The following is a 24019-nucleotide window of genomic DNA, read 5'->3' as shown; positions in this document are numbered from 1 at the left end:
AAGATGAATGGGGAATGGAACACTGTATGTCCAAGCCGGGTCAGCCTTGGTTAGTAATTGGATGGGAGACTTCCAAAGAAGACCAGGATAACAATGCAGGGGCAGGCAATGGCAAACCACTTCTGTTCGTCTCCTGCTTTGATCATATTGTATCTTTGCTCTGCAAATGTCCTAGCTATTGATTATACTGTATTCACTTGCATTATGTAATCCGCCTTGGATCTCAGTGAGAAAGGCGAACTATAAATAAACAACAATAACAGCAATAATAAAGTCAGCCAAGACTTGACGGCACTTCTCACCACCACCATGTGTCCAAGATACTGGGGTTTAAATGACCCCAACACGATAAATGGTTATGGAATGCAATAGCTCCTTTATGTAGATGGGGGGTGGATTGAGTATTTTGTAGCTGTACCCTTGTACTGTCAACAGTAATACAATATAATATATAATTGGAGTCATTGTCAAATACATTTCATTGTCTGTCTGTGTGCGTGTGTTTAAGCTAGAATCTTATTTTTTGAAGCTCTAACTTAACGGGGGTCTGTTTGACCCCAGTACCATATGGGGCTTTTCCCCCTCAGGCACAGAACTGTTAAGTTTGGTAATGATTGTGATTCAAACTCCTTAGATGATCTGAAATGCAGCCCCTTGTAGCCTCCAGTCACTTCTTCTGTTCTCCTTTACAGGAGGGGTAGCATTTTCCTAGTGAAAAAAGTGGGGGAGGGCAGGAATACTGGCCTGTCTGGTGGCCCTCTTACCCTGCTTTCTCTCTTGGGCCCACATATCTAGTCAATTGTATTTTTAAAATATATATATATATATATCCTGTCTTCTGTAAGAGAACCCTATAAGGACCATGTCTCCTCCCCCCTGCTTTCTGGTTCTGTACTCAACAATTACTAGTTTGCATGGGAATCTCTGCTTCATTTCCCAAGCCTGTATTAAAGGGGTGTGTGTGTCCTTTTAGTACTATTGAGTCCCTTCAACTTTGGCCACACTGGGGTGAGCTGAAGACCATTACTGGCTACGACCCTGCTTCAGGGTTTGGGGGTGCCTTGGCCAAAAGCCCCTCTTTTTGGACTCCCTTAACTTGGAAAAAGGAAGGCGTGCTACCATTCCTGGTGCCTCTGGATGCACTGTCCAAATGCAGTGCTGTTGGGTTGCTGGAGGGCCCTCTGCCATTCTTAGAGGCCCCAGCCAATGCCTGATCTTGCCGCCCTTTGGAGTTGGCCCTGACAGGCTACATAACCTGCACTGAGTTCGCTGGAACGCGCACCCCTTGATCTCTGTCCCCTGTGCCATCCACGCACACACACATTGGTCCCTATGTGTGTCGCTGTATCCACTCGCTGCATTCTTCTCTCAGACAGGCTGCAGCCCAATGCTTGGCTGGCTGGCTCTATCCAGGGGTTGGGGCAATGTTGCTGGCGCATCCCTCTGACCAGCTGCGTTGCCATTTCTGTGTAAAGAATCTCTTATTTCTCTTTATTTCAGCCAAGCGAGACAGAGGGGGCCTCAAAGGCAGGGGAGTCCCACATGGGACCCTAGCTCTTGTAGTAACAACACTTTGGTAGGAACTGGCGAAGGCCTGTGAGCCCCCCAGCTCCGGGGACTGGTGCTTATACCTGCCTGCACCAGCGGGGGACCGTCCACCGCCTGCCAGCCTGGAGCACCATCTACACGTCTCCCCAGGCAGCTGCGGCCACCGGGCTTCCGAGGCCAGCCTGTGAGTACTGAACCACGGCACTGCTAACGTCTTCCCTTTTGCAGGGCTGCGACAGGTCCCTGCGCTGGCTGTTCAGAATCCTGATGGAGCCCCCTTGTTTTCTGGCCGAACCAGAGGAGAGGTGTTGTTCTGCTCCCAGCAGAGGCTAGCCCATGCCTCGAGAAGCGATGGCCTTTCCCCCACCTCCCTGAGCGTTTGGCACTCCATGGTATACTGCCTCTGAACAGGGAGGCTCTGCTTAGCTATCATGGCTATTGTGATAACCCTGTGTCCTGTGAAACAAAGGTTGCCTCCTGCAGTCTTTGCACTCTTACGCGGATGTTTATGATGCTCTGTCCATCAGGGCTCCACTATCTCTTTTCTTGACAGTCACAGCCAATTCAGAGCCTGTTAGGATTTGGGGGCTGAGTAGAGTTGCTCCTGACTTGCCCATCTGTCTTGGATGCACTGTGCAGCACGGTTTCATTCTCCACCTGCTCAAATCTTGCCTTCTTTCCGTGTTCTGTTTGCCCCGCTGTATAAATTTATCCTGTCTGTGATTCCTCTCCCAGACACCTGGTCCGAGCTCTTGATCTGCAGTATCAGTCTATGATTTGATTAAGGCAGAATCCACAGCAATAAACAGAGGAGAATACAAAAGATGATTGCTCCACACTGCAGCATCCAATCTTCAAAGTAAAAGAATTGCCACTCCACCCAAACTGGCCTTCAGTTTCCATTCACTGTAGCTGTACTGACTTTCCAAGTGTTATGTTTATCCCTTCTCTCTCAGTTAGAATGTTTATGAACATTCTGTAGTATCATAGGAACGTGGTTAACAGCTATAGGAGATTTGCAAGCAACAAGTGATAATGTTTAGCCTATTGCATACTAAAGGGATTGGCGATCATGGCCTGCAAATGTGTTGTAGTGGATCTGCTCTCCTTCTGGATCACTGTTATGATGGTCTCTCCAGCTGACTTGGCTTTTAAAAAAAATCATTTTTGTGTATTTATAGCTCATTTTTCAGTCCTCAAGGAACCCACCCCAAAGCAGCGAACAAGGTAATTTGAAAGTTGAAATTTCCAACAATAAAACTGCCACCATCAAAACTGTTAAGCAAAGAATCCTTTTTTTAAAAAAAAAAACAGCAGGTATAAATACTCTGCTGCCAGCGCCACCCCAAACTGCTTGTCAAATACAAATGTCGTCAGCTTCCTCTGGAAGTCCTGTAGGAACAGTGTGTTCCCTCTGGAACTCCTGAGGGAGAGAGTTCCAAAGTTTGGGGGCAGCAGTTGCTAAAGCCTTCGTGGGGGTCCCAAACAATCTCAACGTGGCTGGTTCCTGCAGGAAGGCACAATTCTTTGACTTCCAAAAAATGAAGCAAATAGATACAGGTCAGGCAGCTTAGCTTTCGTGGTGCCTTGAAGAAGCTCTGTGTTCCACAGCTAAGTAGTTGAGCACAAAAGGGGATTGGGGGGACCTTACAATTTGAATTTTGAAATCGACAAGCCTCTCTTCTGTCGAACTAAATAAGCGATTGCTCCAGGCAGAGTGATTGAATGACTTCTTGATGCATCGGTGCTTGGTAATGAGCAGTTGTTGCTCACAGATACATGACAGAGCTCAATCCGGGTCCAATTGCACCTTAAAGACCAACTAGATTTCCAAGAGATGAACTTTAGAGAGTCAAAGCTCCCTTCGTACCTTGAAAATTTTAGTTGGTCTTTAAGGTGCTGGGGGACCTGGATCTTGCTCTTCAACTGCAGACCAACATGGGTAGTCACCTGAAACTATCTTAATGGCAGAGCTTATTACGTTATGTGCATATATATATATATATATATATATATATATATATATATATATATATATATATATATAGGGTCATGTAGTCTGGCCCCCTTGGTATTCATAAACCAGATGTCCCCAACCTTTTTCAGCCTATGGGCACCTTTGGAATTCTGATGCAGGGTGACTGCCACAGGAAGTGGGGCCAGGCACAAAATGTCAGGAAGTGCATTTCAAACAGAAGCTGTGTTTAACGGGTACCTTTTAAAATTAACATAGTGTTGAAAAATATTTTCTTGCACACACACAAAATAAGTATGCATCTTGAGCTAGCTGAGAAACACTCATTGGACAGGATCTGTCTTCATTTTGCAAACATCTAACACTTATGGCTGTTCCTTTTCTCATGACCCCAGCCATTTTTTACCTGCACTGTTATGTGTAACCAGGGCTTTTTTTCTGGGAAAAGAGGTGGTGAAACTCAGTGGTGGAATTCAGGACTGCACAATGACATCACTTTGGGTCAGCTGGAACAAGGGGAGCTAAACTCCCTTCTGTCTGGAGATCAGGGGGCGGGGCCACCAGCCATGTGACCATTTTCAAGAGGTGCCGGAACTCCGTTCCACCACGTTCCCGCTGAAAAAAAGCCCTGTGTGTAACAATGACAGTTGGTGCTGAAGGGCTGGTGATAGCTCCTTGCACATGTGTACACAGTAACAGAGAGTTTCTGAACAGATTTTTGAAAAGTGAACAAAATTTGATGCAGTGATGTTATTATCAACTTCCACCTGAATTATAAAAATACATTAAAAATCTGAAGACTTGAACAGAAATTCCGGTTAGCATTAAGAATTTCAGCCATGTAGCCCAATCATGTTCAGTCAGAATCAAGCCCTACTGTGGTTCTAGAATATTTATTTGTTTCATTTATTTATTTATAGTCCGCCTTTCTCACTGAGACAGTGTAAGTCAATACAGTCAACAGCTGGGATAGTCAATAAAAAAGGCAACGGGGTGCAAAAATGCAAATTTGCAAAGATTTGAAAACGAGCAGAAATCTGATCCAGAGCTGAAACAGAGCACAAGTAATTCTAAACCTGACATAATAAACAATGCAGAAACTGCTCAGCAAGATCATACTTACAGCAACAGACAGTATATAATAGTATAGTCTGTAGTCCTTTCCCTTTACCATATATCTCTTTGAAGCCACTTCCTTACAGTACAGCCCCTCCTATCTGCGTAAAATGCCTTTTTGAATAATTCAGTTTTTCATGGTTTGCGAAAAGTCAGGAGAATGGGAGCTTTCCTGACCTCTTCAGGTAGGCCATTCCATAAGGTGGAGGCCACCACTGAGACTGCATGTGTACAGGCAGCTGTTGAATTTGCTAATGCGGTCCTGAATGCGGCGGTGCGGGTCCTGACCGGTATATCCTACCAGTCACATATCACACCTGTCCTGCGCCAGCTGCACTGGCTTCCGGTTGAATTCCGAATCAGGTTCAAGGTGTTGGTTCTTACCTTTAAAGCCCTGAGCGGGTTGGGACCGGCATATCTTCGGGACCGCCTCTGCCTGTATGTTCCCCAGAGACCGCTTCGATCAGCGGATAGATGTTTACTGGTGGTCCCCGGCCCTAAGGAAGCCCGCCTCGCTTCAACCAGGGCCAGGGCCTTTTCAGTCCTGGCCCCAGCCTGGTGGAACACTCTGTCAATGGAGACCCAGGCCCAGCGGGACATATTATCGTTCCGCTGGGCCTGTAAGACAGAGCTGTTCCGCCAGGCGTTCTGTGGATGAAGAAGGCGGTGCCATGTCGCCCCACCTTTGGGGTGGGGTGGGGGTTCTCCCCACCATTGCACCTTAATGTATTTGGTTAATTTATTTTATTATTGTTTATTGTATGTTGATTTTAGAATTATTGTTTTCTTGTTTTTATTGATTTTAACAGTTGCTCACCGCCCAGAGCCCCTGACGATGGGTGGTTTATAAATCGAAATAATAGTAATAATAGTAATAATAGTAATAATAATAATAATGTGTGGGGAGGCACCTGCAGAAGACTGGAAACTACCATACATACATTGTCTGCATTATGCCATAAACATCGAAAACTTGAAAGTCCCACTTGGCCCGTCCCAGTTTCTAAAAACACTTGGCAGGTGCCATAAAATGTACCGGCAGGCACCTTTTCATAGATTGCGTAGAGGTCCCTTTCTTCCAAGATCTTGAGGTACGTGAGATTTGGCTTTTCCACTGGAAAATGAGAGTTTAGAAGGATGCCAACCACAGAGGAAAGGTAGATGTGGTGCTAAGGTATTATTGAAATGGCTTGTTTGTCATGTTCCAGCTGTTGTGAGCAGGTATGGACCCATTTAGGGTGTCAGCCAAATCTTAATTCCCCGCCCCCCCCCCCCCAATTTCTGATCCCTGAGTGAAGGCTGTGGTGCTTGTTTTTTCTGTATTGTAGGCACACACACTTAACTCTTGGAAGCGGACTTTTGCAAGAGGGTACAGAAGGAAGCATTACCCCTCCCCGCCTTCAGTAGAGGTTGTATCCTATATTTCTGCCCAAATCACTCATTTATTCTGGTCAAGCCTCCTAACTGGAAGGAGGCCAACCAAAAACAGAGACTCTGGCAGAAATGCAGTGGGCAGCCTCTTTTAAGCATGGGTTAGTTTTGCAGCATGATCCTTACATAAAGAATGGTCCAATCCCACCACAATGCAGAGAAGCTACAGAATTATCTGCTGCTCATGGAGGCAGACTGGAAGGAAGTCAAGGCCTTGAGCATTAAATCAGGCAGAGAGGCAGCAGGCATCTTCCTCTGTTGTGTGAATGCTCTGAGCTCAGATAAACCTTGGATTTTGGGGGACACTCTTAACTCTTGTGACATGTGGCTGTGGAATTGCAATGACTAAATTCACTTAAAAGTAGTAAACATGCCAAGTGTTGTAAAGTCTTCATCTCATTTGATTGAAATAAGTCCAATGGGCTTGTGACGTCAGGGCAGGAGCTCTCATGCTACTTGGAGTCCAGCCTCCCCTGGCTGTTCAGGTGCACAACTTTGGGATACTCAGAGATTCATTGCCATCCTGGGCATCACAGGTGGCAGCAATGAACAGGAGCAATTTCCACCAAAACTGCCTTCTGTTTCTATACAGTGCCAATCTGGCAGCTATCAGTTGAGCTTTTGCAAACTTGAAGCAAGAGGGTTTCCACGAGGGTTACCTGGAAGCTTCAGTCGGCTCAAGACACCCCACCTGGAAGCTTCAATCGACTCAAGACACCCCACCTGCTGGGGATGAAATTCAGGGTGTTCCTCTGTTGGTGTGCTGTAGTCTTGAAGTTAGTTTCAGGTGGGTAGCTCAGTTTGATTTAATGGCTCGGACCTTGGCAGTGCCTAAACAGCTTTGGGCTCACATACTGGAGAAATGGTTCCTCCTGTATCTTCCTTTGCAGCCCCTGTGCACTGCTGAGGGCTGCCTTTTAAAATAACATTTATGCTTAGAAGAAAGGAGCACGCAGAAGAGGTGTTACGGTCACATTCCCCACATGGCCTTGTAAATGTTACAGCCAGGTGTATGCTTATTTGTAAGCACATTACCACAGATAATGGTAGAACTGCTAGGCTGAAAGTCCTGTCTGAATCACACCAGTTCAAGTCATAAACCATAGAGAGCTGTATTGTGTCTGCATCTGCTGTTCTTCCTTGGCTGCTGGGCACCTTGATCAGGCGTGCCCTAAAGACAGGACTTTTCAAGTGGTTGGGTACCTCTTTCTTCAAGCAAGCCCATTGGTCCTGACTTACAGTTACAAGCCCGATTGATGTCTTAGCATACTCATTCTATACATACTTGTTCTTGCTTGCCTTGGGCTGCTGCAGCTGGCTCTTTGCCGATGCCTGCCTGCCCTGCTCTCTGGATTGTTTTCTCTTGCTTATTTGTTAGCGTGTTTTGTGAGTTTGGGTAGAGGTGGGTTAGATCTGGGTAGTCAAAGGGTTTGGGGCACACCCTCTTTGGCCTAGGGCTGCTGAAGTGGGGTAGACGGGCACAAATTTCTGGGTAAGGAGCATCTGATGTGTAACGCCACATTGTATTGAGAGAAGAGGAAAGTGTGAACGTGAGCCACTCATTCTGTCGTCCTAATCTACCTTACAGGATTGTTGAGAAGATAAAATGGAGGGGGTGTACATTATGCTGAGTTCCTTTGATGAAAGATAGGATATAAATGTGAGGAAAAGGAATGGGAAAAATGGTCTGAGTGTTTTTTTCAGCCTGTTCATGCGAACAGCAAGCACTTTGTTTTCAGACAAGATTTGGTTGGCTCTGGTAATAAGGGGGCTGAGGGGATGTTTTATTGGGGGGGCTTGCGGTGGTTCTCGACAGCGCTGCTTCTCAAGAGTCAAGGGTCTACATTTTTCCTTCTGTCCGTATCGCCATCCATCAACTTTGCTGCAGGGATAAATATGGAAGGAAGGGGAGGGAGATCAATATTTCATGTTCCAAACAAAAACTGAACAGAGACAGAAATAGCTTTGTAGCCTGGTAACATTTTAGGAGGGGAATAGTTATCCCTTGAGCAGAGTTTATAGTAATCTACATGTCATTTTTTGGGGGGGTTCCCCCAAGAATCGGCGGCAGCTTTTAAAAGAAATCCTCTCAGATGCTGTTTATCCCCCTTCTCCTGTATTCTGAGGCCCAGCACTGTATACTAACAGAATGTGTGGATTTGATACTGGGTTTATATTGAGTAAACAGATGTGATTACAATGCTGACTCTCTGAGGAGTCTGCGCGACCGATTAGTATGTGGGGTTTTTTTCAAACGTGTGTTGCTTTCTCACGTTCGGTGTTTTAGTGTTTGGGGTTTTTTGTTGTTGCTGCTCTGAATGAGGAACAATTTAAACGACTAATTTAGCTCACAGTTGGGGAGGGGGACTTCAAAATATTTCACTCAAAAAGATGGCTGTAAATACCTCCGAAGTTTATAAAAAGATAATAGAAGTCCCTGTTTGTATATTCCAGACTAGGAGAAGGGCTTAGTGTAGACCATGTTATACTGTGTGTGGATGGAATCTGATAATCTGGTACAGAATCTAGATTCTTTCTTTCTTTCTTTCTTTCTTTCTTTCTTTCTTTCTTTCTTTCTTTCTTTCTTTCTTTCTTTCTTCATATCTTAAGTGTTAGGGATTGTGGAACTTTAATCAGGATCTTTCATGGGCTGAGGCTGTGCCTAGTTTTTTAGGCCTGCTGCTTAGGCTTCAGGTTTGGGGTCCAACTGAAATTGCTGCTCTGAAGGACCCATATCTGGAAAGCAGCCTCTATTTTTAAGTATGTACATTGTATAACACAGTATAACATATGCACAGGCAGTTGGTTTGGCAGCAGATTGTGAAATATCTGATCATGCCCGTAACATACCATGAGCTGGAGCTGATTTGCATATACTACGTGATTTGCATCAGAAAATGATGGGGAAGGTCAAATCCACCCCCGACTTTGAATCCCCAATCTAAACCCCTCACATCTGCAGGTCCCTTTCTAGCTAAAAAGTCACAACTTGTTTGGCTGCAGGAAACCAACTTACTAAGTGATAATGTTATGCCGAGGTCCTCTACCATTCTGAGAACTTGCCTGTTCCTGAGTCTCTGTCTCTCAGCATGGAAATAATATTAGATTTATATGCCGCCCTTCAGGATAACTTAATGCCACACTCGAGAGCAGTTTACAAAGTGTGTTGTTATTATCCTCATGACAATCACCCTGTGAGCTGGGTGGGGCTGAGAGAGCTCCGAGAAGCTGTGACTGACCCAAGGTCACCCAACAAAAATAGAAAAGAGTCCAATAGCACCTTTAAGACTAACCAAGGTCACCCAGCTGGCTTCCAGCAGAGGAGTGGGGAATCAAACCCGACTCTCCAGATTAGAGTCCTGCCACTCTTAACCACTACTCCAAACTGGAAATGTGATATTTCCCTTGACTCTCTTAATTTTTATTATGATGGGGAGACAATTTTATTTATTTATTTAGATACCCTACTTTTCTCTGCCATGGTGGCCCAAAGCAGCTTATAATATTGTTTTTCCTCTGCCATTTGATCCTCGTGATGAAACTCTGTGAAGTAGATGTATTGTCGAAGGCTTTCACAGCCGGAGAACGATGGTTGTTGTGGATTTTCCGGGCTGTATAGCCGTGGTCTTGGCATTGTAGTTCCTGATGTTTCACCAGCAGCTGTGGCTGGCATCTTCTCTGTCTTTTAGTGCTACACCTCTGAAGATGCCAGCCACAGCTGCTGGCGAAACGTCAGGAACTACAATGCCAAGACCACGGCTATACAGCCCGGAAAATCCACAACAACCATCTGTGAAGTAGGTTAGGCTGAGAAAGAGAGTGACTGACCTATGGTCACACAGCAAGCTTCCAAGCAGAGTGGAGATTTGAACCTGGGTCTCCCAGACCCTGCTCTGACACTATGCCCTACCCCTCTTCTGTATAGTCTATGCAGTCCCACGTATGGGGTTTTGTGCAAAATAAACACTCCCGCCCACTTCATGATGACGACTGAACCTCCATGTATACCTTGAGTTAAGTCCCCTCACACCCATTTGTCTCTAGAGCAGCATCAGCTCTAAGAATAGTATCTTCAGCATAGCTGTTCTTTATTTCCCCTTTCTTTCTAGACAGGTCCTTTGATTTCCTTATTTCGGTTTAGATGGACTCGGTGGATTCCCCCTCCATTTTTTGGTCTGTTGGTGTTCTCTTTTGGCAAGGAGTGTATGTGTAGGCCTCTGCCCCTATATTATTAGTCTCCCTCCGCTCAGCCTCCCATCTGTTCTGTGGCCAGGAAGCATCTGTGGTTTTCTGCTTCCCGGAGCAGGGTACAAAGAGGTATTTGTGTGGGAGAGGAGAGCCGCTTCATAGGTCCCCTCCTCTGCTAGGATCTCCCTTCCGCTTTTTGCGTTGATTTGGCAGGCACAGAGTCCCTCTACATTTAGTAAGTGAAAATAGGGGCAGTCCGGTAAGAGTCTCTGTTATCACACCAGAGATCGATCACTGCCTGAATCCCGTAGGCGTTTTGCTGTAGGGACACTTTTTCCATAAAAATAACCGCCATCGAGTTCCATGAGACCTCTGCTCTAGTGAATGTGGAGAATGAAAGTGCTGAGATCCAAAGGACCTGAAAGTGTTGTTTAAAACGTTGTTACTTAACAACACAATCCCTCTTTTTCCATGGATGCGACAATTAGGAGATGCAGGTGCTAACCGTTCAGTGTTTTTAAAATGTCATATTGTCTGGAGGTTTTGGTTGAATTGTGTGAGTAAGGATATACTGGAAGTCTCGGAGACTCCGTTAGGGACGAACAGTGGGATCATTAGAGACCCCCGGTGCCATTTTTGTGTTGTTGTACTATGAACAAAAAGACCTTAACATAATTTCTTAGCTAAATGCATCTTCCTGTTTTGAACTCATGACTTAACTGGCAAGGGCTTGACTTTAAAATTAGTAAAGTAGATAACTGCCCGAAGCAATGTTTTTTTCCTAGCTTATTACTCTCGTTACAATTTTAACTTTGTCGCTGGATTCTTTCCCAGCCATGTTCTTGGTTGGGTGAGACTAACTATGGCCAGTCCATAATGCCGGATGGGTTTTGGAGGGATGGGCTGGAAAGCGAAGGGGGAAGCAGCCCTGACAGAGGTATAGAAACTTTAGATATGGCCAGTTTCTGACCCATAACCATCTTCTTTTTTCTTGTTTCGGCTTCTTCCTCAGGATGGCGGAGCCGCGCTTTAACAACCCCTACTTCTGGCCGCCCCCTCCCACCATGCCCAGCCAGGTAAGTGTGCCCCAGATGACCCGAGTTTGCACCTCAGAACGTTGCCCAGAATCTTTTGCAGGGCTTCTTTAGCAGCCAAGTTCATGTGGAAAGGATCAGGGCTTTTTTCTGGGAAAAGAGGTGGTGGAACTCAGTGGGTTGCCCTCGGAGAAAATGGTCACGTGGCTGGTGGCCCCGCCCCCTGATCTCCAGACAGAGGGGAGTTTAGATTGTCACTCGGCGCGGAGGGCAATCTCAACTCCCCTGTCTGGAGATCAGGGGGCGGGGCCACCAGCCACGTGACCATTTTCAAGAGGTGCTGAAACTCCGTTCCACCACGTTCCTGCTGAAAAAAAGCCCTGGAAAGGATTAACCTGAAGCTAGATTTGTTAAGAGATGTGCATGGGAAACTTCGCTGAATCCAACAGGTTTTCTCCTGTTCCTCTTGCATGACAGCTAGTCTTGCCAGTTGCTTGGTACCCATCCCAAGCTAGGATCATGAGGGCAGGGAGAAACCAGCGGTTGAGATCACAAGCTAAATGTGAGTTGGCAGTGTCAGGCGGCTGCAAAAAAAAAGGCAAATGCATGAACAGAAGCAAAATGTCCAAGTCACAAGAAATAATAGTTGAACACATGAAGCTGCCTCCTTCTGACTCAAACCCTAAGTCCATCATGGTCAATCTTGTCTCCTCGGACTGGTCGCAGCCCTCCGAGGTCTGAGACGGCAGTCTTTCCCGTCATCTGTTTTCCCATCCTCTTAACCGGAGATTGAACCTGGGACATTCTGTTCTGCCATTGAGCCACAGCCCCTTCCTAGTTTCACCCTGTCCTGCACTGGTTGGACCTTTCCTGAAGAACTGCATCTAGTTACGGGTTCCGCACTAAGAAAGATGTGGACAAATAGGAAAAAGGGCTTCCGAAGAGGGTAGCAAAAGGAGTCGGGAGTTTTGAAAAGGTCCTATGAGGAAATATGGAAGGATCTGGGTCTCCTAGAGAGGAGACCTGATTGCCCCCTTCAGATACTCAAATGACAGCCAGATGGAGAAGTGCAAAGACTTGTTCTCTGCTGCTCCAGTGGAGAAGTCCAGATCCAATGGACTCAAGTTACTGGAGGGTAGATTATCACTGCATGTTCAGAGAAACTTTCTAATGGTAAGAGCCTTTTGTCTATGGAACAGATTATCCCGGCAGGAAACAGGTCCCCCCTTGCTGGCTGGACAGCCGTCTTTTGGGACAGCTTCAGCTCTGGACTTCCTGCATGAAGCGAGGGATTGGACTAGCTCGGCCTGATTCTGTGAATTCTGGTGCCCTTCTTTTCCAGGACAGGCAGTGGTCGTCTTTTGTTAGTGGTCACCTGTATCTCTTTCTGCAGCTGGACAACCTGGTTCTGATCAACAAAATCAAGGAGCAGCTCATGGCAGAGAAGATCCGGCCACCGCACTTGCCCCCAACTTCAGTGTCTTCCCAGCAGCCCCTGCTGGTGCCTCCCTCGCCCGCAGAGGGCAGCCAATCGATTATGTCCATTCCCAAGCTGCAGCAGGTTCCTGGGCTGCACCCCCAGGCTGTCCCGCAGCCAGATGTGGCCCTCCACGCTCGTCCAGCCACCAGCACTGTCACAGGTAGACAAGCAGACATTGATGGAGCGATTGGGAGGAACGGGGAATAGTTAGGGTCTGGCTGTGTTGGGCTGGGCAATGTGTATGTGGTCATTTTTGTGCAAGTGGAAGAAAAATGCAGGGTGTGCTTATTGGATAGCTTGCCGAGAATGTTAGCTTCTGTCTAAATAAAATTTCTAGACCTCATGGCTAGCTTGGAATGAATTGCACAAATGGGGACTAGTGAGTGCATATGACCTAGTTTAAAAGGTGGTGGCGAGGAAAGACAGTTGTGGGGTATATCACAAAGATTAGTGAAGTGTGAAACGGGAAAATATAGACAAGGTTTAAATCAGCATTGCAATTTTGCACTTGGGTGAGCCAGTCATTAGGCATAAGTATCCATTTCCATTTTATTAATTTTTGCATTATGTCTGCCTGTTGCAAAATGGAGCTTTTGCTTGATGCAGAAAGGGTGGTTTATTTTTGGTGCACAGTATTAGGTCATCCTGATCTTATCAGTTTGATGGACCCAAGTGAGATGAGAACAGGGTGCATATGGGGTAGAGTGGAGGGCGATCAGGAGCAGCCATCCATGACTTGCACTTTAGGCTTTTTCTTTAAGGAAGAATAAAAAAACAGGCTAAAAACTGGTTGCCCCAGGCTTCCTTGTCAGAATTTCTGTAACTACAGTTTTCAAATGTTGCTCCATGGAAATCGTACCTGATGAGACACACAGTGGCAATGGCATCAAAACACAGTGGAAGTGATCCTGCACATTTCAGGGGACAGGGCAGGTGGGGATGGCACCTGGATGCTGCTCTGAGAGAGTTGTGTTCTGAATGTGGCCCTGCTTACTGCCCTGGGAAAGAGTTGGTCAAGTGAAGGGGGCTACAGTAGATAAATGTAATAAGGAAAGACCTCCCTGAAAACAGAAAGGTTTTATAAACCAAAGATCTGCAGGGGGTGCTGAGAGGAGAAGGCATGTCCTTAGCCTGCTGCTTTGAAGTGTGTTTGATTTCCCCCTTCTGCTGTTTTCCTTCCTGCCTTCCAGGTCTGGGACTGGGCTCCCGTGCCCCCGCAGTCAGTACCTCAGAATCCAGTGCTGGGACAGGCACCAGCACCCCCTCCACGCCCACCTCGACCAGCCAGAGCCGCCTCATTGCCTCCTCGCCTACCCTCATCTCAGGGATCACCAGCCCTCCGCTCTTGGACTCCATCAAGACCATCCAAGGTCACAGCCTGCTGGGGGCCCCCAAAACAGAACGAGGACGCAAGAAGATCAAAGCAGAGAACCCGTCAGGGCCCCCCGTCCTCGTGGTGCCCTACCCCATCTTAGCCTCGGGTGACATTGGAAAAGAGGGCAAGACGTACAGGTAGGGATGGAAATGCCAGGGAAACCCACCTCGGCCCCCAGGCGTGCCGACCTCCCCCTCTCCACCCAAATCCCAGTGCTCCCGTGGCACTCGTCAAGAATCCCATGACACATTTGGCAATAACTTCTTAACCAAGAACGTTGGGTGACAAATATTTGAAACGGGTCTTCTGGACTATGCCGCTTCTAACTGCAGGTGGAGCAGATTGTCCCCTCTGTCTGGAGATCAGGGGGTGGAGCCACCAGCCATGTGACCATTTTCAAGAGGTGGCGGAACTCCGTTCCACCGCGTTCCAGCTGAAAAAAAGCCCTGATAACAATTGATCTTATTTGGGCGGAGGGAGTGAGGGGAGATGTACCCCTGTATGGGAAATGGTTGGCAGTCCCTTAGCCGTGGCTACCCGTTTTTGAAAGCAGCTGTGCATTGTGAGACCACCTCCCCCTCCTTTGCCCCCTCCAGGTGTAAAGTCTGCCCCCTCACTTTCTTCACCAAGTCGGAGATGCAGATCCACTCCAAGTCACACACCGAGGCCAAGCCCCACAAGTGCCCGCACTGCTCCAAGTCTTTCGCCAACGCCTCCTACCTGGCGCAGCACTTGCGCATCCACCTGGGTGTCAAGCCCTATCACTGCTCCTACTGCGAGAAATCGTTCCGCCAACTCTCCCACCTCCAGCAACACACCAGGTGAGTGACACTCCCCTCCCCGTCTCCGTTTGCCTTCTTGGGTCACAATTTAGTGTTAAGCAAGAGTCAAGGCCTTGGCGTGGATAGCCCAGGCAAGCCTGATCTCGTCAGGTCTCAGAAGCTAAGCAGGGTTGGCCTTGGTTAGTACTTGGATGGGAGACCTCCAAGGAAGACGAGAGCTTGCAGAGGCAGGCGATGACAAACCACCTCTGTTAGTCTCTTCCATGAAAACCCCATTAAGTCAGCTATGACTTGAGGGCACTCTCCACCATCAAGAAGAGGGAATGGCAGACTATTCTGCATCTTCCAGTGTCAGTTTCCATTGGGGTGGGGAACAAAGATTGTAGTCCCAGTGGGTGCAAGCATGAGCTAGTAAGTGTGGGGCAATATTTAGTGGAGCACCAAGAGCCCAAAAATGTCTTCAGTAACACTCGATCTTTTCATCCACTTCCCCTTAAATCAGGCTTTCAAACAGGCATTCTCCTATGGTGAGTCAAAACAGTCTCCAGATGAACAGTTTTTAAAATACGTATTAAATTAGGAGAAAGTTGGTTCTTTTTTCCTCCCTCCCTTTACAGGCCATGGGTGTGCCATGAACAGTACGTGTGGTAAGGCGGGCTAGGAAAAATGTCAAGGGACCGCTAACATTTTCAGGCAGATTTACAGAGCTGCCTTTTAAATCTCCCCCACTTTCCCACAGTAATAGTTCGGAACAGTTTTACCAGGGATCACTGCTGGGTTTGTGTCGTAAGAAATTCACTGATTAAATAAGGAACCCAAAGTACCCACTCACGAGACGAGGCTGGCTACAGTGCACCTGCCTGATTTCCTGCTCGGGCCTTGCCGCATTCCAGGTAGCTTCCTGACAGCGCAGGCACCTCTGCGTTCATCTGCTCCCAATACTTCCTAACACTTTAGGAATTGTGTATCTTCAGAGGAAGCTTGTTGTGTTTTTGAATGAATCACTGCTCTGAGCTGGTTTACTTTCTAGATCAGAGGGCAAGTCATTGTAATGTTTACACTTTTCAGAAATGTGCATTGGCTGTTAGAAATTCGGGAAACCTTTTTCCAAGATAAACCTATCCCGTTCTTTTTATCTTCTCAGGAATTTTCCGTGGCTCTGTATCACAGTCCCACAAGAATGCAGAAAAAGAGCACGGTGCGGTGGTGGGTGTATTTCCGCCCCCCAAGAATCTCAGGCTGCATTTCATTAAACCTGGAATTTTCCAAACCCTAGCAAGCTCTTAGTCCCTATGACTGTACAGTTCTGCCTAAAAGCATCTGAGCAGTGCCTGGTGAGAAAGAGGCCAGAGGGACAACGTGAAATACATTCTTTAGAGTTTCATTGCCCTGTGAAAGTGAACTGGATTCTTCATGTTATCAAGTATTCAGGAATAAATTATGCACATGTGCTCAATTAGCATAATTATTAAGGGTCATGGCATTTTTCTTGGTGCGGGATTTTTTTTTTTACACTTCCTCCTAGATTTTGTCACTTTAGCAGCTGAAATTGCAGGGGAAGGAAGGCCTGCTAAAACTGACACATGAGAATTAGGCATAAAAGCTGCATTTGGTCTCCCAAAGAGGAAGCAATTGGCTGCTACAACAGAAGGTGCTGTCTCCCCAGAATTTCTGAAGACTTGTGATTTTTCTTTTTGCCTTCAGTGTTTCTAGTCCTCATGGCTGCACAGGGAAACCTGGAAAAAAAATCTCCTGTCCATTGATTGCTTCAGGTTTAATACCAGCAATGGCGCTCTGCAAGACTCCTCACTGCCTTAGCTGCACCTTTCCCTTTCTCTGCTTGCACCTTGGCTGTTTCAACAAACCGTAAGAGCAGGCCTGGCCTAGTGTTAGAGTAGGATCTGGAAGACCCCGTGTTATGACCTTTACTTTCTTTGAGGTAGATTTTGCCTTTAATCTTTCCCTTAACACCCTCTGGGTAGTTTGCTGCCACCAGGAATATTATATTCCAAGATATTTTATTTAAGTTTTCCTTTTGGTAACGTTCCTAAGCGTCAGGCTCCTTCGTGGCTCTATGTGGCCCTGAGGATAAGAATGGGGTATAGCAACGACAGCTACACTGGGATATAACAAAACAAAACAAAACTTTTATTTAGTCAAGAAGCGTATCGGTTTCATAAACGTAGTTCTCAGTTCTTAAAGGTACTTCCTATAAACTCATTCACACAGATCTCTTCTAAGGCTTCACACACAGTTAGCCTCTTTCTCTGACTCAATATTTTTCTCAGAGAAGTGCTTAAAACTCCTCAGGCAGCACACAGCAAGCCTCTCTTTCTCTAACTCAGAATGTTTCCTCCTCCCAGGCTATTATATCCCACTTAAATATTTTCTTCTCCTCAGGATGTTTGAGATCCCACCGCTATGCCTCCACTTGTTATGACCTTTACTTTCTTTGGGGTAGATTTTGCCTTTAATCTTCCCCTTACACCCTCTGGGTAGTTTGCTGCCGCCAGGAATATATTATTCCAAGATATTTTATTTAAATTTTCCCTTTTGGTAACGTTCCTAAGCGTCAGGCTTCTTCGTGGTTCTATGTGGCCCTGAGGATAGGAATGGGATATAACAATGACAGCTACTCTGGGATATAACAAAACAAACTTTTATTTAGTCAAGAAGCGTATCGGTTTCATAAACATAGTTCTCGGTTCTTAAAGGTACTTCCTATAAACTCATTTATTCAGATCTCTTCTATGGCTTCACACACAGTTAGCCTCTTTCTCTGACTCAATATTTCTCTCACAGAAATGCTTAAACTCCTCAGGCAGCACACAGCTGGCCTGCTTTCTTCTGACTCTCATTCACAGAAATATGAAACCTGCTCAGGCAGCACACAGCTGGCCTCCCTTTCCCTGACTGAGTGTCCTTTCACAAACATGCTCAGTTCAGGTTCCACACAGGTTAGATTTCTCTCATAAACACTTCAACGTATTCAGGCAGCACACAGCTAGCCTGCTTTCTTCTGACTGCAACCTTTCTCCCTGCACTGTCAGTCTCAAACTGCATTCACTCCACCCGCACTCTCAGTCATCAACCAGCCATATCACTCACTCTTCCCTCTCTCACCTCCACTCTTCACCTAGTGCAAACCAAGCATTTAAAGACACATGCACCCATTTACTTGAAATCATTACACCCCGTTTTGGATCTCTGCCATGGAAGCTAGCTGGGTGGCCTTGGCCAGTCTCACAAACACACACTCAGCCTAACCTACCTAACAGGGTCATAGTGAGAATCAAATAGGAGAAATAAGTAAACCGAGATCTGTTGTTTGTGTCACATCTGTCCCGCATTCCAAAACCTCCGTTTTTGTTGCTGTGTTTCAGAATCCACACTGGTGACAGACCCTACAAGTGCCCTCATGCGGGCTGTGAAAAAGCATTCACACAGCTCTCCAACCTCCAGGTCAGTAAGGAGAATGGGCAATTAAGGCAGGGGTGAACGGTAGTGAGAGAACGAGTGCGATTTAGAGGGCTGGATATACCTGGTGCATTTCGATCCCACCATACAGCCAAAGTTGGGCACTCAAAGCAGCTGAGAGCAGTTTAAAAGCAACGCGAAGCATTTCGGTTTCATTAAGTGCTGTCTAGGCCCAGGAGCTGGTTCCTGCCCTTTTTCAATGCAGGGGCATGGTAAAAGAGCAGTAGAACAGGGTACCTCTGAGCATGTACAGAGTGCCATTTGTTTGCTACAGATTAAACACAACTGCATGTCGCACGAAGGGTCGGCTTCCCAGACAAGAAGGAATATCCAGGATTTCTGTAGTCAGGAAAGGGAAAAAAAGCTGGATGAATCCTTGTCTGGTATTGCACTGTGATGCTTTTGCGTTGGATCGAGCAGTGCAAGGTGGCTGCCTCCCACCCATGCTTCTTCTCCTGTGATTGCCCTTTGCCATGCGTGACTAGCCAGGGGTCTCCCAGAGGGTTGCCCCAACCTGTGGCAGCTATGGGTTGAAGTCAGCCAGCACAGCCACACCTGAGTGCAGCTGGGAGATGGGGAATGTCTGGAGTACCTTTAAGCATCTGTCGGTACACCGAGTCTATCTACAGCCCCTGCCTGTCTAGGCTCAGTCTTAAAACACTGAGGCACCCCTCCCTTAACTGGCAATAGATCCTGCCCAGCCTCGCAGTGCCCAGTTGGAGGTGGAGTTGGGTGGGATTGGAGAACGCACAAGTAGGAGGGGCCAAAGTGATCGCTGCGCTCTCGCTTCCAGTCTCATCAACGGCAGCACAACAAGGACAAGCCCTACAAGTGTCCAAACTGCTACCGGGCTTACACGGACTCGGCCTCGCTCCAGATCCACCTCTCTGCGCATGCAATCAAACACGCCAAGGCCTACTGCTGCAGCATGTGTGGAAGGGCCTATACTTCGGTAAGTAAGGGTGGGGGGGCAGAGGGGCCATGCCCTGCCCAGCCAAAGAGTGGGATGGCCAGTGACTTGGTCTGTAGAGCAGAAATCACTGGAAGAACAGAGCCTGTAACAGCCCTGCATGCTTTGGCTGGTTGTCGTCATTTACTATCTCCAAGAAAGGAACCCAAGGCTGCAAAACATCAAATTCTTGGACAGCCTTCCCCACGCACTCCCTGCCAAGGGGTGGATTGGGCATTAATAGCCCTGGAGAAGCACAGTGGGCTTGATGGCCACGGGGACACACCCAATACCCACCCCACCACTAAAGCCTCCCCCACCCCTGGGTGTCCTACCAGAAAAAGACAGGAGCCAGCACTCCTGCAAGTTGGTGGTCCCAGGGAGGGAGGGAAGGTTGGGGGAATTCTGGCTTCATAGAATTTCCCATGCAGTGACTGAGCGAGTGTTTGGCTCATGCTCCTAAGCAATCAGTACAGTTGGAACTGTTGATTTTCTCTATTCAGGCTGGGAGGAAAAGCAGAAAAAGACACAGCCTCCTGCAGTCCCCCCAATCTCCCATCTTTACAACATTAAGGAGGGATGTACCTCCATTTGTCAGAATCTGGGGAGGGCCAGCATGAATGTAGAAAAGTTGGACCGGTAGAATAAGTCAAGGTCGTTGACTGTACTGTGGTCCCTTAATGTGATTTCATTTGTCTGTCCCCCCCTCCCTCCCCAAACAGGAGACCTATTTGATGAAACACATGTCCAAACATACGGTGGTTGAACATCTAGTGAGTCAACATTCTCCTCAAAGGACGGAGTCTCCAGGCATCCCAGTGCGAATCTCTCTCATCTGAATTTTGGGGAGCCCCTCCCTAAGTGTGGCCCCTCTTGAATTACAGAGCTGGGGGGGAAGGACAGGACAGCTTGGAATAGGATCACAGGAACCACAGCTTCTTCCGGGCACTACCACCACCCCACTCAGGTGCCTGCTGCGTTCCCCCCCATCCATGCCCAGGACAAAGAGATGGAGTCTGGACGTGCAACCCGCCCCGAGCTGGGGAGTTCCTCCTTCAATTTTGGTGGCAGCCAAAGACAGTTCCAGAGCACTTTGAACCTCTGTGTCCCCTCCCCTCCAACCTGACTCATGCCCTTCTTGCTTTTGGAAATCCTCCAGGCTTTTAAAAGCCCTGGCCCAGTTTTCCTTCCAGGTTTTCTTTTTTTTCCCCCTGCTTGTTTTAATTTTAGATACAAACCAACCTTATAATTTATTGACCACACGCTTGATGCAATTACCAATCAGGCACCAATGCTTTCTGGACTCTCCTTTGGGGAGGTAATAGATGTGATCCATGGGGGCACCTGCAGGCTTTGCCAAGGGTGGACAGCAACAAACCCGGAGTTGCTAAGACACTGCATAGTCCTTGTTGCAAACATGCCCGACCGGTCCACTGCCAAGGTGAGCATGATTGCCAACCCTGCTTGGAGTGATTGGGGAGGGGGATGTCCCGGACAGGGACTTTTTGTGGAAGGAGGGTAACTTTTGGAGGATTGACTAGGGCATGGCATGGCTGGAGGGAGCCTGGAGATGAGTGGGCGGGAGAAAGCGGTGACAGTATGACCCAGCTCTCACTGACATCCATGTGTGTGTGTGTTGGGTTCCCACGTTTTAGCCTTGAGAATGAGCTGGTGCAAATGGATCAAAACAGCATTCCACTTAGCAGAGTCTCAGTTGGAGCAAAGAGCAGGAAGCAAGGGGTGGCTTGGGCTGTGATGTGGCAGAAGGATCTCTGAACCACAGGTGCGTGTTTTGTCGTCGTCTTACCCCTCTCCTTCACGACCCCGCACATGGAGCAGGTTCCCCTGTGCTTTTGACAATTTCACACAAAACATCGTATGTATTCTAACTTACACAAAAGGCATCTTTCATCTGCCACAGGCTCTCAGTACACCTTTTGGACTCCAGTTTTCAGGTTGAAGGCCCCCCTGTCTCCTTTAGCAGCTTATGGCTGGACCCAGCCACTTTTCTAGCACCCAGTCAGCTAGGATTGGCTCGGAAGTGCACAGCTATTCTGTGGAACGGCCAGCAGCCCAAGAAGCCAGATAAGACCTGACTCACTGAGATAAGACCTAAAAAGCTGCAAAAGCAGCTCACAAAGTGGGAAAGGCTTTTTCCCTTCCGCTCTTGGTGATGTGGGTCCTAGGCTCTATTCAGTTAGGAACCAGAAGTACTGTAGTACTGTTAAAGCTTCAGGGAACTTCTGATCCTTTTGATAAAACTGCAGGAGTGGAGGGATGCAGAGGGGATGGCTCCAGCTGGACTTGGGAGTGCAGCTACCACCATCCACAGCAGTGAAAAGCACAGTGTTTATTTTGAGGCCAGACGAAGATCCAGGGCGCACTTGAGCAAGGAGGACATCAGTAATGCTCTGGTGACCAAGAAAAGCCTCTGTCGTGGTTTGCTTGGGGCAGTGGCAGCACCCCAGAAGACGGTGTCCCCCAGCAGGTCCTGGGGTCGCCAAGGGCTTCCTGAAGATCCCTAGGCGAGGATAAAGCTTGAAGGCAACGAAGGAAATGTAGCCTAATGCCCCTCTAACCCCTCCCTATAATCACGCCACTACTTCCATTTCATTCTCTCTTTTTCCCCCACCCCAAAGTCCGATTAATTGCAGACCGATTAAAAAAGGAGGCTATGAGCAGACAGTCCAGGCACACCAGGCTTAAGACTTGATTTGAGAATGTCCTCGTCACTTCTGATGCTGAAGCACAAACGTGGCACCCAGTTACTAGCTAGCTTCCCTGGTTAGCACTGGGGTTAAGTCTCCTGCCCCCACCACTGTGGAAATCAACCCTCCCCACATGCAATGCTGCTAGAGCACAGCAATTCAATCAACTAAAGGTTTACAAGTTATGGCCGTGCTACCAGCTTGGAAACAGCCCAACCATTTTTAATGATCTGAGCAGATTGGGAGGTGGGCGTGGAAGAGACAAACACATACCCCTCTCACAAAAAACTAGACTGAAACCACCTCTATTATGTACTTTTCTGTTCCATTTTTGGATATGAATTAACTGTAATTTTTAAACACTTTTTAAGCCTTAAAATATATCATTTTGTTTATACCAGGTTGTTTCTTTTTATCACTGTTTATATTAATTTGAATCCTCTTTCTTTGAAGCCCCCCAACCCCCACCCTTTCCCATCTCCCTTGGTTTTGAATTGATGTTGTACGATATTCAATATTGTAGCCTTTTTTGTCCGCATGTTAATAACTATGTAAATAGGACTCTTATACATAATGTTAACACAATTTTTTCTATATAAAAAAAGCCCAGGCTGCATCTAGCTAGAACCCTAGTTATTACCTTAATAATGAAAAAGGAAAAAAAAAACCCCAAGGTCTCCCCTCCCCTTTAAAGTCTTGGATTGTGGTAACAAAGATGGGTGGGGGGAGGGCAGCCTTGCTCCCTGCTCCCAACAGACAGTTGCATTGTTTAAACAATGAAAAAAGATTTTTTTTTTTGGAAAAAAGTTGCTTTGTATTTCTTTGTTGTGGAAAAAAGAAATAAAACGTCTTTGCAACCTTGGGCCGGACTGGCTGAGTACCGCTCTTCTGTTCAGGTGACAGCGAAGGTGGGAACAGCCCGTTTATTATCCTCATTCTGGTTATTGATCAGATGACACACACACCCCCATTCAATCAGCCCTCACTAAAATCAGCAACTTGTTTCTTAAATGGCATCAGCGAAGCAGCTACACCAATGGTTTTCAACCTGTGATCTTAGACAATATAAAAAACAGGAATTCTGCCTACAAGGAGGTTAGGACACAGTTTGTGCGCATTATTTGCCATCAAGTCGCTTCCGACTTACAGCAACCCTATGAATTAATGATCTCCAAAACATCCTATCATTAATGGTTTTACTCCGGTCTTGTAAATGGAGGGCCATGGCTTCCTAGGGCAGCTTACTGAGTCTCATATTTGATACATCCTTAAGAGAGATACCTGTTCTGGTAAGCTGGTCCAAAAAGACCACTGCTTCCGTAACTGAGTGCATCCCCACAGCATGCCCCAGTCTCTGCACCATGGCATGGATACCATCAGGGAGAAATCTTGCTGACAGCCAAGGAGAAACTGTTTCAGGAAGGAAAAGCAGTATTTCATATATTGATTTCAAAACACCAAGTCTCAAATCTCTTAGGACGTTCCAAGAGAACAGCTGGAGATGCTCAGAAGGACCCTCCTTTACCAGCATCCTTCATGCTTCAGTAAGCCCAAGAACAAGGGTGGCCAAACTGTGGCTCAGGAGCTGTGTGTGGTTCTTCTAGACACATTATGTGGCTCCCAGAGGTCTCCGAGTATCACCGTAGCTGTGCAGCTTAGTTTATTTCCTTCCCTCCTTTCTCTTCTACTTTCCATGTCTTTCCCTCCCTCCCTCCCCTTCCTTCTTTCCTTCCATGTCTCATTTTCAATAAAAATGTTGGTGTTGCCAGGTGTGACTCAGAAAATACCTGGGGACACTCCTTGGGGGGTGAAGCCTATCAAGGATGTGATATCACTTTTCAAAGGTCAGGTGATGGCTCTTCCCAAGCTTCACCCCTTCCGATGATGTCACTTCCAGCATACTGCACCAAAACCCCACCCCTTCCTGTGATGCTACTTTCAAGACACTCCCCCAAA

At 47.1% G+C, this 24019-nt stretch overlaps 1 protein-coding gene across 3 annotated transcripts in view; it reads left to right on the top strand.

Annotated features, from left to right (window-relative positions):
* ZNF362 (zinc finger protein 362) overlaps nucleotides 1–22924 on the top strand; it is a 38896-nt gene extending 15972 nt beyond the window's left edge. For 2 of the 3 annotated variants that reach the window (XM_055001879.1, XM_055001880.1), the window contains exons 2-9: nucleotides 1501–1732; nucleotides 11271–11334; nucleotides 12686–12932; nucleotides 13963–14284; nucleotides 14744–14968; nucleotides 18313–18391; nucleotides 19200–19358; nucleotides 20078–22924. In XM_055001879.1, the coding sequence (XP_054857854.1) occupies nucleotides 11272–11334; nucleotides 12686–12932; nucleotides 13963–14284; nucleotides 14744–14968; nucleotides 18313–18391; nucleotides 19200–19358; nucleotides 20078–20194 (1212 nt within the window). In that variant the 5' untranslated portion in view covers nucleotides 1501–1732; nucleotide 11271 and the 3' untranslated portion in view covers nucleotides 20195–22924. The remainder of the gene's footprint in view (nucleotides 1–1500; nucleotides 1733–11270; nucleotides 11335–12685; nucleotides 12933–13962; nucleotides 14285–14743; nucleotides 14969–18312; nucleotides 18392–19199; nucleotides 19359–20077) is intronic. The other variant, XM_055001881.1, reaches the window with a different exon arrangement.
* Nucleotides 22925–24019: the final 1095 nt, after the last annotated feature.

The sequence above is a fragment of the Eublepharis macularius genome, chromosome 17 (assembly GCF_028583425.1).
Source record: "Eublepharis macularius isolate TG4126 chromosome 17, MPM_Emac_v1.0, whole genome shotgun sequence".
Lineage (NCBI taxonomy): Eukaryota > Metazoa > Chordata > Lepidosauria > Squamata > Eublepharidae > Eublepharis > Eublepharis macularius.
This window is presented reverse-complemented; position numbering and strand designations above follow the sequence as displayed.